This window comes from Molothrus aeneus, chromosome 4 (assembly GCF_037042795.1).
Source record: "Molothrus aeneus isolate 106 chromosome 4, BPBGC_Maene_1.0, whole genome shotgun sequence".
Classification (NCBI taxonomy): Eukaryota; Metazoa; Chordata; class Aves; order Passeriformes; family Icteridae; genus Molothrus; species Molothrus aeneus.
Window position 1 is genome coordinate 22,109,808 of NC_089649.1, and position 13,628 is coordinate 22,123,435.

The 13,628-nt window shown below is 39.9% G+C and overlaps 1 protein-coding gene across 1 annotated transcript in view; it reads left to right on the forward strand.

Annotated features, from left to right (window-relative positions):
- The window catches only part of BMPR1B (bone morphogenetic protein receptor type 1B), a 100,014-nt gene that overhangs the window by 64,152 nt on the left and 22,234 nt on the right, over positions 1–13,628 (forward strand). Inside the window, exon 2 of the mRNA XM_066548978.1 lies at positions 8,999–9,155. Coding sequence (XP_066405075.1) covers positions 9,016–9,155 — 140 coding nt within the window. The 5' untranslated portion in view covers positions 8,999–9,015. The remainder of the gene's footprint in view (positions 1–8,998; positions 9,156–13,628) is intronic.

Sequence of the window (13,628 nt, forward strand, 5' to 3'; positions counted from 1 at the left end):
ATCATTGTTATTCCATGCGTGCAGTTAATTTTGGTTTGCAGTAGAGATGCTTTCCTCTGCCCTCCAAATGGATTTGTTTGTTTTCTGTCAAAGTGAGTAAGTCAATGACACTTTCTGTTGCATTCAGCTGTGTTTGTAGAAGATAAGGTTTGTGCCTCAGCCCTCGTTCATGAACACAAAGATCTTCTTCATCGCTTATGGTTTCCACACATGCAGTTCAAATGCCTGCACAGTGTGTGGGGTGAGGCCAACAGTAGCAGCAGTCAGTTCAATGCAGTCCCTGCCTTGGCAGCTTAACAGGGCACCAATTTATACTGTCACTTGTTCAGTTGCTTAAAACTCTGCTCGGCCTGGTGACCTGTCAGGGTAGCATTTGCCTCCAGGCAGAAAAATTCCTGGAGGTCCTTGAGCACTTCATTCAGCAACAGTTATTTGCTGAGGGTGTCGTAATCACGTGGGATTTTGGGAAGCAGATGGTATTAATCCATGAAAAATTATCAAAATACTAGTTATTTTTTTCTGACACCAAATAATCTGTCCTTCTGGAAGATAGGCAGGCACTTGAGGAAAAGTTGTAAGGGGAATTGGTAGGAAGCATCATCATCCCCATGATTTGGGAAGCATGATAAGTTAATCAATAAACCGAATTTAAAGGAAGTTATAAATGTATGGTTACAGAATTTGAAAAAAAAACAAAACAAAACCATTAAAAAAATAGCATGCTTATACCATAACAGCTGTATCACAGTTCTGGTTTTCTGAATATCTACATTATTTAATTTATTCTTACAAGAGTAAAAGGGAATTACACCAGTGTGGCAGAAATTAGAAAGGAGTTGGTAATTTATGAAGTAAATTTATGAAGTAAATGCTCTTTAAGCTGAGCTGGGGTTATGTCACATTTACTCCTGAATAGACAAATCCAGTCAGTCAGAAGGGCACCAGCACCTCTGAATAGTGTTGGCATTGGTTTCTGCAAGCATGGCATGTGCACATGCTAATTATATTTTAATATCCAGGTGCAGTCTTTGATCTTGAGGTGAGAATGGCTAGCTGGTATTTTTATCTTCCAGGCAGTATTTTTGTCTCAACTGCATGGTGCTCTTGTGTTTCTTTTCTTCTGGAAAGGCAACAGGAGTGACAGTGATTTATTAAACATATCTAAGAGATCCATGCGGTCAAAGCTGTCTCTTGCTGTTTCATTTAAATTCCATTGTCTGAATCCCTCAATCTCAGTATCATCTAAAATGATAATAAGTAAAAATCTGCAGCTTGCCCAGTTCAATCTTTGCTCTTTCCTAAAGATCAGATAGCAAAGCACGGATTAGTTGCAGTGGTATCACATTGCATTGCTTCCCATCTGTGTATTCTTTCCCCTGTTGCTGCTGTTCAGGAGAGTTTTCAAGATCACTTGTAGTGGCATTTACATAATCTCTTGGTGATCACATTTGGTGTTTGCTGCTTGGAACTGCAGAAGAATATGTGGTGATTTGCAGCTTAGAAGCAGAAATGACTGCCTAAGGATGTTGACAATAACCTTCCTATATTTTTTTAAATAATTTTTTTAAAATGTAAAGTGTGGCACAGACTCTGCTGTTTGTTGATATCCAAATTGTCTTTTTTTACATATTTGTGCCCTAATTTCTATCCCCTATTTTGACCATGATTCAACTTTAGTGAATCTATTTCAACTACTCCTGATCACTTTTTTGTCATTTGTGTTGAGGGAGATGGCCTCCAGAATGAGGTGCTCCATCATTCTTTTTTTAAATATTCTTTTTCACAGAATATTCCCATTGGAAGGGATCCTCAAGGATCATCAAGTCCAGCTCTTGAGTGAATGGCTAATATGGGACCAAACCCACCTTGGTGTTATTAGCACTGTGCTCTATCCAAGTGAGCTGATCTCAGGCATTAAAGTCAGGCTGACTGGCCAGGAGGTCCCTGGTTCCTCTCTCCTGCCCTGTTTGAAAACTGGGATGACATTTGCTTTCTTCCAGTTCTCATGTATCTCTGTGGATTGCCACAACCTTTCAAAAGTCATTCTGGTGCGTGCCAGCTCTCTCACCACTCATGGAGGCATCCCGTTAGGGCCTGTGGACTTGTGGATATGAAATTTGTCTGGGTGTTCTTTAATCCAGTTTTCCTTGACAAAGGGAACATCTTCCTTAAAGTATTCCTTCTGGGTCAGAGATTCCTGGGAGATGGTCTTGGCACTGACAAGACAGATGCAAAAATGACCTTCAATATCTCTGTTTTCTCTGTGTCCAGAAGAATCAGTGATTCTCACATTGGACTTGGGAACTCACCTTAGTATTTATGAAGTATTTGCATTTGATTGTTCCAGATTGATAGCTCCAACACATTTACCTTTGCTGTGTAAAATACAGTTCCTGAAAAGGGATTAAAATAAAGAAATTGTGTTGGTGTCTTAATGAGAATTGTGTGGACTACCTGCTCATTCATCTTTGCAAATATTAAAAACTAACTTATATTTTAAAAGCTTTTATTTTGTCATGGAGCATTTATACATTGAACCAAAAGATTGTAGAAGATAGAATTAGACAAGATGTTTGACACAGCTGGGAAATATTTCTTAATGGGGAATTACAGTGGATAGAGATAGATTTTACTGAGTTCAAGCTGACAGGATAAAACACTTTGCATGCTCTTTCCCTTGGAAATTTTAAAGTTGTCTTTCTGTTCTATTTTTTTTTAATGTTGTGTTGGTACATGCTATAAAAATGTGCCAACCAATTCCCATTTTCTTCCAAATGAAAAATATGTCAAAGATTAACTGTGGGCACCAGAAATGAGAGGAAAACAGACAGCAAATTACATGTGCATTTTCCATGGGCTGTGTTAGCAAAGAAGCCTTTGTGTTTGTAAGTTGTGAGTATGGAACGGGTATTAGTTTGGAGGGTCTTTTCTCAGTGGCTTTGTCACAGCTTGTTACATTACATGCTAAACTTTTAGCTAATAATTCTGAAAAATAAAGACATCACTTAAAGTGGTGCTGGATGCTTGTAGCTATATTGGAAGTCAGTGGCAATTCTATGAATATGGACAGGAACAGTTTTTAAGAAAACTGCCTTGACAGGTTGTTTAAAAGCATATTTTATTTTAAACCTTATTTGGATTATGAATAGAAACAAAACCACCCCAAATTTTGAAATATAGAGATGAGAAGGAGCAACTTGTAGGTTCTCTGCATTTTGTTGTATAGGAAATCCAGCATAGGTGGGAAGTGGTGCAAATCATACATAAACCCTACAATGTTACTTTTTTTGTAGTATGTCAGTTTATTACAGTGGATGTATATCAAGGTACAGGTATTTTCAAGCATGGATTGATACCAATCTCAGTTTGAGCTCACTAGTGCAATGTAGCCACACACTGAAAAGCAAAGTGTGCTGGTTTTGTGGTTTTTTCTGCTGTATTAATACCAGATTTTGTTTACTGTAATTTTGGATCAAAAATATGAAGGTCTCAGCATCTGATATTTCCTTGAGTTTTATGGTAGCCTTGAATATCCAGCAAAGGGAAACTGTCATGATCCAGTTTTCCTTCTCTGTTATGTACTTATCACCAATAAAAAGTGTTTTACTGTTACCTCTTGACTATTTTACACAGTAGATCAGGCTGAGTTAAGAGGTGTAATTTATTTCAAGTCTTTTAACTGTGCTGTGTTTTTATTGTTGACTATTTGCCAAAAATATCCCATGGAAATTCTTTTATCTGGGAGCAGTACAGTGAGTTAGCAGTAACTTATTTCCCTTTCTCCAAAAACAATCATGTTGATGGTATAACCCTGGCTTGGTGGGAAGTCATCAGGCTGTGGTTTATGATATGGCATAGGAAACTCCAGCAGGATGTTGCAAGATAGTTTTTTTTATTTTAATAAAAGTCTGTTTTGAGGAAAAGCACGCCATGTAGATCAGTGCAGAACATTGATGAAATCGTCTTGTGGTTTAAAATTTCCATCTATTTTATCTAACTTAACTATTTTATCAAGTTGACTGATTTTCTTCTCAGGTTTGCATTGTTTTGGTTTGTTTTCAATTACAGTTCAGATGCTTTGTATGAATATCCTTAATTTCCATTTTAAAGAAGCAGTTGAAGTATGTTGAAACAAGTTGTTCCATGATGTGCATGGAAACAACTTTGGTGTGTGCCTTCCCTGAAGTTGCAAGCCTTGCTCAGAGTCAGGGGGTGGCCAGATGTTGTTATTAGACTGGGAAAATGTGAATGGATGGTATTGAACCCTTTTTTTTTTTTGTCCTTAGCATCTCTCTGGGGAAGGAGCAAGTCTGACTTTTACGCCTTACGAACCCCTGCAAGGTCATGACAGATTTGCTTTTTTCACTGCATAGACAGCACATAAATCTCACAGCTGTGGCACAGAAATCAATCTGTTAAGATAACTATTGCTAATTCTTCATCCTTCAGGAACAGGATGGCTTAAAATTCAAACCACAGAATACAGAGAAATAGAATAAAGAGCTTTTCACCTCCTGCAATACCAGACTTGTTGAATCGGAGCAGTGCCCAAAAGTCATTACCATCCAATGGCTATGGGCCAGTGTGAAATGAGTCACTGGGCTTTATCCAGATTCTAGTGGAGAAATTTCTGTCCAAATCACATAACTATGGCTACAATTGGCAGGGGCTGAAGTACTTATTGGCAGCCATGGTAGAGAGTTTGAGGACTGAATGTACACTGAGAGACTGGCCCTTCAGATCAGAATTTTTTTGCTGCATCTACATGAGCCAATGTTAAGCTTAAATAGGTGATTTTCCTTTTGTGTGTGAGGTACCACTGCCTGCAGACCTGTCAAACCAACAAATAACAACATTGTTTAAAACCAAGTTAGAATTCATCCTTATAGTTTCTTCATTGTCATTGTGGAATGGGGATCTATGACGCCTCTCACACCTGTAAAAAATTACAGCAGAACTCCCTGAAATGCCATGAAAGGGTTTGCCGCATGACAAAGTATTTTGCTGGAAATCTTAGTGCTGATAGATGGAAGATTATATCCAAGAAGGTTTATTTGTTGACTCTGGAGGTTAGTAGAGGTTTAAATTAGACATTAACGTTATCCTGGATGACCATGAGAATGACTTTAATTTTACAGCACTTTATTTTCATTGTTCTCCTTCTCCTTCTCCTTGTAGATGTTCCTTTCTGGAAAGGAAGGAGAAACACACTAACAAATGGAAAGAACAAAGCAGTAGCATGCTGCACACAGTCCCCATTCTCAGGTAGAGATTTGTAACAGAGGCCATCACATCCCAGTCCTAGAGAGGAAAATATTTCTCAGGAGTAGCACTCCAAAGAGACATCAAAGCCCTGGCAGCTGACTTCCAATCCTTGTGGTGGATGGTGCTTTGTACGTGCTGAAGTTTAGTGGAAAAAGAGTTAAGCTGAGAAACTCAGCTGAACTTGATGAATCTCTACCAGTCTGATGATCAGCTTCAGGTGCTCAACTGCTTTGATGAATTCCCTGATGCAGTCAGTTTCTCAGCAGACTAAAATAACCTAATTTTTGATGCCACTGTTTTTCTACAGTTCTCCCAAGGGATGGGAAGCTGACTGTGAGCAGACTCCAACAGAATAGGCTACAGCAAAGAAGCAGCCAAGCTTAAATAGCCTGAAATCTCTTGCTTTCAGGGCTCTAGGAGAGATTTCAAAACCCAGAGGGCATCTAAACCCTAGACAGAGCCAGGTCTGCATGACCAACATGTGCTTGTTACAGAACAGCAGCAAATGCAGGATGAACAAGCTGTTCACCATCCCAAACTGTGGTTTTCACACCTGAAATCAGGAGGAACTTGTTGCCAAGCTGAAAAATTCTCCCCACTTCTCTTGTGAGTTCCTTCCTGCATGTTTCCTTTTGGGGAAGGGACTGCTGGAAAACCTTTCTGAGCTCAAGTCAAGCAGACATAGAAGTCAAGAGACCTTGTTGAAACTCAGCTCTGAGTGGGAGGAGAAGAGTTCTTACATGCTCCATGGTTATCTGCTGGGTGAGACACATGAATTTCAGAGGCAGAAGATCTGCCCATCATTTTAGCTAGCAGCCAGGAAATGAAGGTGTGAAAAGAGCAAGAGAATAGAGTGAGGAGAGTTTTACATTTTAGAAGACAGAAAAGAGCATGATTGAAAGTATCTTATTGCTCCCTATTTTAGTTTTATTCAATCTAATATGATATAATATATTATCAATATAACATGAACTGCTATGATTTTGCATTAGTTTTGACTCTGGGCATTAGATGGAAACAAAATACTAGACTGCACTGCTAATTTCAACTCTTGGAAGGTGTAAATTTAAATATCAGCCTATCTGTCCTAAATTCTCCCAAAACCAAACTTCATCTCTAAATAGCCACCTGCCATGCTTTGCTGGTACTTCAGATTTTTGATTCCAATTCAGCAGCTTCTGCCTGTCTTATTATATCAGGGAGTGCAGCCAGGTCTAGGGGTAGAAGCTGTTGTTTATGGCAAATTTTGCAGAAGCTGTTCATGCTCACATCACTGGTGAGTGATGGCCACAGATTGTGCTGAGGTATGACTTCTTTTATGGTTGTTGGGAAAGTGAATGATCTGTGGTTGCACATATTATGAGGATGGCATTTAGCTGCCTAAATTTAACATATTCAGGCACCATCAAATGTGTAATTAAACCTTTCCCCCTTTTTTGTGCTAGGTGTAAGAAGCTTTTGTCTTTACACTCCTTGTTGGAGAAAGATCCCTGCTAAAACTTCAGGAAGCTCGTAGAAAGGGCTGTGGAAATGATGCTCAGAGTAAACTATTACACTGGTGAGCTAGAAGTTCACTTGGTTGCCTCATGAGCTTGAAGTCTGAAAATCCTTGACAGGAATATTAATAGTTGAACATTCCCCATCCAATGGTAACAAAGTAATACTGACAAAAATGGCTGTTTGAAAGAGAATTTAGGTAATCCCTAATCCTGTGACCCAGGGAGCAAATATCTGTTGATATTAATTCATTATGCACAGGCTGCCTAATCATCTTAGGAGAAACAAACAGTGCATTGTTTTCCCCTTAATTTAAGCATCTACTTCACCTTAAGGTACAGCTGTGAGTACACAACAACACATACACACAGTGCATCTTGAGTGAACTCGTGCATTTAGCTCTGATTTTGCCAAATGTTAGTGAAAACAGTATGGGACTGACAGCCAGTTGTGTCTTGAATCTAGTTTATGTCTAAATGCTGGGCACAAGGGTTATGAGCCCATGGTTTGTATATTTTTTGTAACTGGTTGTCTGGTTTGACTTTAGAAAGAGGTGAGCTAATGAAGAAGCCAGTTGGTTTCAGTGGCATACAGAGGTACTGAGCAAAGGCCAAGCTGTATGAGTTTTGTGTTTCATAGGAGCATTAGTCTGGAGCATGGTGAATGATTCTTTTTCATGTGTACCACCCTAATATTATTGATATACCTCTTGTGCAAGGAATGTGCAAGGAGTGGAAGGGCTATGGTGTTAAAAAGGCTAGCACTTCTCTAAATGCAGTGTTCTTATGTGCAAAGCCCCACTTCTCCCAGAGCTAACAGGTTGCAGCTTTTTCCTGACTTTACTGGGGATAAGCTGCGTTGTCTCAAGTTACACTGCAGAAAACAAAAGCCTGTCTGCCAGTTGTTGCTCCCAGTGCCTGTCCTGTGCTACCAGAGCTGGCACAGGAGAGGAGGGATATGCAGCTGGAGGCATGGTGTGCCCTGGCTGGTCTCATGATCCCAGGAGGCCAGACTGGTGTTTTTTCAGTCCTCCTAAGGTCAAGGACTGGTAGAACAGCCCCATGCTTCCTCCAGCCTTACTCTGCTTCAGAGTCCTTCAGCCTCACTGTCATCACCTCAGTTGTTGATTGCAATCCAAGCCCTGAAGTGTAGCTGCTTGTCCCCATCCCCTCTGCCTGTTTGCCCACCCTATCTCTCTGTAGGGACGTAAAAAAAGATATATTTTTTTATCAGCTCCACAATAAATCAGTCCTAATGATGGAGATTTGGAAAAATTTTAGAGTAAAGAGCAATCAAAATAATTGTAATACCAGTTGTTTATAAAGACTTAACATTAAATCAAGCGCTTCAAGCTAGCTCTTCAGCTACTCTGTTGGAGACTGCTGTTTGTAAGTGACCTTTTGGTAAGATTTCTTACAGGCAACCAAAAGGAGACTGAGGAACTGCCAGTTGAAGCTTTTCATGCTAATCTCATTTTTGTCTTTGAGGCTTAAAATTTTCACAAGGACTGAAAGTTGATATTTATGAGTAGAGCTGGGCGAAGGAGGGTGTTTAAACATCTCCTAGCCTATCACCAGCATCTCCAGCTGTACTCCACCACCTCCATGGAGATTCAGTACTCTGATATTTTTAGAAATAATCACCTCCATATATTTCAGCATTGTTAATCCAAAACCACATTCTTCTCTTTTACTTTGTTTATAGGCTTTTCTTTTACAGAAGTGAGCTCTTTCCCTTGTTTTCCAAGCAGGGCTTTTGCAATTCAGTGACAGAACGTGCTGTTGAATTTGAAAGAACATCGCTTTCTGTCAAGACTTTGTTAAATTGTATGCTCATGTTCTGTTCTGCCTGGAGTACCATAAATCCCACTGATTTTTATGGGGTTCAGTGAATATACATCTGTGCTGAACTCTGTAGAGATAAAGAAAACTCAAAGGTGTAAGCAAGGATTTGACCTGTGTAATGCAACAGAAGAAAAGCTGTACTGTGCAATATATAATAATAAAAGCACAATATATCTCTTGGCAGTGGCAGAGCTCTAACATCAGTACCTTTGATCTAATACCCCCGAGCTCCAATAAGCCTCAACCATGGTCAAACTACAGAGAAACACTCTGTAGTGAACCCTCATCTCAAATAACTTTCTTAAGTTTTCATAGGTAGAAGTAGTTTAAAGCCTTCATTTCAGGTCTTGCAATACAGCCTAGAACTGTTTCTTTTTCTTCCTCTCTTACAGCCAGTTTTCTAGACAACATGGCCTTGCGCAGTTCTGGCAAGCTGAGCATGGAGACCAGAAAAGATGGTGAGAGCACGGCCCCTGCTCCTCCCCAGAAGAAGCTGTCCTGCCAGTGCCACCACCACTGCCCTGAGGACTCGGTCAACAATACCTGCAGGTTTGTGGCATAGATATCTGCTGATGATACATGGCAAAACAAACTCGTGGCAGCTCAGTAATCCCAAGTTGGGTGTCGCAGTTTTTGTTTAAGCAGCCATATGTAAATGAGTTAGTTTTCACTGTCTGTCTAAAAATCAGAAGTAATTTTTACCTAGACATCAGCTGCATGGTTGTTGGTTTTTGTTTTGTTTTGCTTTGTTTTGTTAGGGCATACACATATTTATCATTTTAGACAATACTTGTTTTAATGAATTGCATATGGAATATTCTGAAGACTGAACTTTGTTTTTAAAGGAGCGTGCAGTTAATGAGAGGAGACCTAATGGAGATATATTGAAATGTCAATAAATGCTTATAAATTTATAATCACTCTCAATAGAATACTATTTATAAGAACCCTGGTCTTTGTTTGTGTCTACAGCAGCTGTATCTGTAAGTCCTTAAGGCTTTGGGTTTGGTTTCTTTGTTTTTTTTTTTTTGTTTCTATGCTAAAAGGAGAACCATCTTTAGGTGACGTGTTGAGTATTTTTGTCTATGAGCTGTAGCCTTCTGTTTAATTTTGGGCTTAGAGCAGTACAGATTTCTCATCTGGGTTGGATTATGCTTCCTCAGGACCTTTTTGGCTCCCTGGGGGAAAGGCAAGTCCAGATATGCACAATGTCCTTGAAGGCTCAGCACTGGTCTGTGTTGCCCTGGCACTGGCTAAAGCAAGCAGAGGTGACTGAGGGTACCTGTGGGGGGACCAAGCTGCTGTTCCCCTACTCAAAAGCAGCTCTTGCTGGACACATAAAATTGCTCTTGAGTGAGGGTTGAATGAACCTCTGTCTTGGCTTGAGGTGCAGGTACAATTTGCTTTAGCTGCAGCAAAGCTGGGCTGAGCTCTTCATGTTCCATCTGAGGGATTTAAACTTCTCTGCTTGGCTAGAAGCAGGTGTGATACTGGAGATACCAACTCAGCCTGGTGGAGCTGTGGGAGTCTGAGAGGCATAGAAGCAGGGCACAGATGAGAGCCCAGCTGGAGATGCAGTGCTCTTTGAGGTGAAATTGTCTATGTTGTATCAGCTCTTCAAGGCCGTGTATTTAAAAGATAAATGGGGAAAGCCTAAGGTTCCTGAAGGTACTGATTGCTTTGTTGGATTTTAGAGTGTGGGTTTGCAGCTTGACTTTATTCTTCTCAGCCTGCAGCTTCCTACTAAAACATATCAAAGTTTTGGTGACAGCTGTAAATACCATTCCTCATTTCTAACCTCTTCCTACAAGCCCATGTTCCAGCCAGGAGTTAGACCTAACTGCTCTTACATGACAGTCAGTTTAAAAAGCTGTAAAACCCCACTCTGATACCAATTTGCTGATCCCCTGCAGTGTCGATCAGCTGTTTCCTGTTCCTGCCCAGCAAGAGCCACAGCTTTCCTATGTGCTGTCTCACACATGCAGCAACAGGGAATTTGCAGATGACTTTTAAATCCTTGAATTAGGAAGCACAAAGGGATCAATGTTAAGGTACTGACTGAACAAGGTTTATCCCCCAGCTGGGTAAGCCTGCTTTTGAACGTTGCTTTGTAGACATCATTGGCATTAAGTATTTTTTATGGAACTATGAGTGAATGTCCTGTTAGAATGGATTTGTGCATTTTCTCTCACTGCAGTACTTGAAAGAAACTCTCTTCAGTCTCCTTTATGGTGTCAAATGTCAAACTTTTTTTTAGGTGTTAATGCCCAAGGATAGGCAGTTAAGTGGTAATAAAACACAAAATTGTAATCCCTTTTGTCTTCATAATCCTTGAAGACTTCAGACACGAATGTTCTGCTTTATTGCCAGAATGATTTTTTCCAATTTGGACATCAAAATAATAATTGAAGCTGGAATTTATCCATCAAATATTTATCACTTTTCTGTCCAGTCAGGAGTTTCCTGGGACAGTCAGGAGACTTGCTTTAGATCAATTCCTCTCTCGTGCCCTGTGCTGTCATCTAAGCAGTACCCACCTTGCCACTTGCCCAGTGAGCAACAGCATAAATGAAAAATTGCTGAGGAGTTTGGAGTAATATAAAACAAATTAAATTAATTCAAATGCACTGCCTTCATGACTCGTCAGCAGCAATCATGTTCATGATAGTGATCATTGCTAGGGCTCCCACTGCCTTGGTGTGAGAGCTGCAGTGAGGTGTGAAGGACTCAACACCCCTTGTTTTCCCTGCATTTATTTAACTGTTAATGTAGTAATTCCTTTTTTAAATTCTCTACTACATAGCTGTAATTGTGGATTGTAGAGAAAAGAAGATCCTGAGCCTTCTCTTGGGAAAGAGGGGTTATTAGGTGTCTGGTTAGCTGGTTATTAGGTATATGCTTTGTTGGCTGGATAGAGACAAAATTTCAAAAGATTTGAGCACAACCAACCAGGTTAGCAGGGATTATAAATTTCCCCTGAGTTTTGGAATCATCCTACTAGTCAGGCAGTAACTTTTGTATTTTATCCTGTGTGAATGACTGTTGGCACAATTTTAAAGCACTCGGGGAATCACTGAGCATCACTATAAAGGAAATTTCCCCATTTGGAAGTTCAAGAAGTATCAATTGCAGTGTTTGTCTAAAGAATAAATTTAATGCTTCAGATTAAAAGTTATTGCAATAATTATCTGCTTGCCACAGATATAGCCACTAAAAGCATTTTATATTTTTTAAGAAAAATTTAAAAATCAAACCTCTTGTCAGCTCTATCAATCTGTTAAGCTTTGGGCTGTGCTTGGACCTTCAGAATTTGGACCTGCCAGCCCAACAGGAATGAGCCAGTGTGTTCTGGGGCACCCAAGGGCCTGGCAAAGTTCTGACTTCCTGGAAATTCACTGAGTACATCCACAGCCAGGGTTTGGGCTCTGGAGAGCATCAGCCACTGTCCTTACCAGGGTTCTTACTAAAGCAGTGAAGCATTTTATGAGCCCAGTAACAAGAACCTCTGAAAGTTCAATGCAAAAGCATTTCCAGCTGTGTTTAAATTAAAACTCTCAGAATAGAATGGCTATTCTTATTGCAATCACCATTAAAATTTTCTCCTAAAAAACAGTCTCTCATCTCACATGAAGATTTCTATCTGCTACCACAGGTAGCTTTTAAGTGTATATGCAGCCCATAGTACCAGGGGTCTGAATGTTTATATAAAAATGAGGACATCTGGTGGCCATTTAAAATCTTCTCCATAATTGTATTTGTAGAAATTTAAAAGCCAATATTCTTTAACCATATCTATATCAAATCCTCCCAATAGCCTGCTGTGTTCCTATACAGAATTTCCTTTTCTTTATAGTTCTGCAGTTTAAGTCCAACAATACTTTGGAGAGCTAAGGATAATACTGCAGCTTTAAAGGCAGAATGCTTTTCTCTCTAAGCAGAAAAGCCATAGCTCTAGTTAGAATTTGCATCAAAAAAATGGGGCAGTCCCTGAGCACAGTGAAGTTTTGAAAGACCCATTGCAGGATGAGCTCATTGAGGGAGGGTTAATGCCAAAGTGTAGCAAAAGGGGACCAAGGCAGGAGCTGAGGCTGACATCCTCACTCACCAGGACCCCATTTCCCCATGGATATGTGAACACAATGGGCAGAAATAGCTCCTTCAATAGCCCAGCCCTTCCCATGGTGGAGACAGGCACTCCTGTACCTCTGCTCAGGGGTTCTGGGTAGGGGGAAAGAGCAGTCATGAGTGGGGCCAGTGTGGGCAGTTGAAAAATATTAGTGCACTCAAGGCCCTGACAGGTGAAGCCTTTGGAGAAGGCTCACAATCCTCTGCTTGCAAAGGGTGTGTTAAACTGCTGCATGCTAAAACTTTATTCTTCTTTCTGAACATCTGTGCAATTCATAAAAGGCTTTCAGTAAAGAAGGTCAAAGCTGCTTTGAATATAACCAGGACCTTGTTTTGCTGTTCCATTTCAAGTTTTCTGTGTTCAGAGTGAATGCACGGACAGTTGTGTCTGATCATAATTAATTGCATATTTTAAAGCATGATGTTACGATTAATTGGCTTTGACTGTAATGGGATTGCAGTAAAGGCAGAGGCTAATTAGGTGCTTTGTCACACTCTGTTTTCATGCACAAATAAATGCTGACAGTTTTAAAGATGGAGCTGATAAAGTTTAACTTCCTATGTGTTGCCTACTAGATTGTATTTCTGCCTGACTGTGTCTTTGGTTATCTAAAGCAATAAAATAATTAAGTTGGTTTTTCAGTGTTACCAAAGGTGATAACTCACTTGAGTGATGTTATTTTCATTGTCCTGTTCTCCAGATGATATGCTTGAATTTTCTTTGTAATTTGGTATGTGGAAAAAAAAAAAAAAAGACTGACAGTGGCCAAAGCACCGAGTTCAGACAACCTTTGTTTCCATCAACTTTAATTTGTTTGGAAAAGTTGAACGTTTTCTGATAAAGGAGCTGTGGTGAGATCTTAATATTAGTCTTTCAATTTTTTAATGTTTATTTTT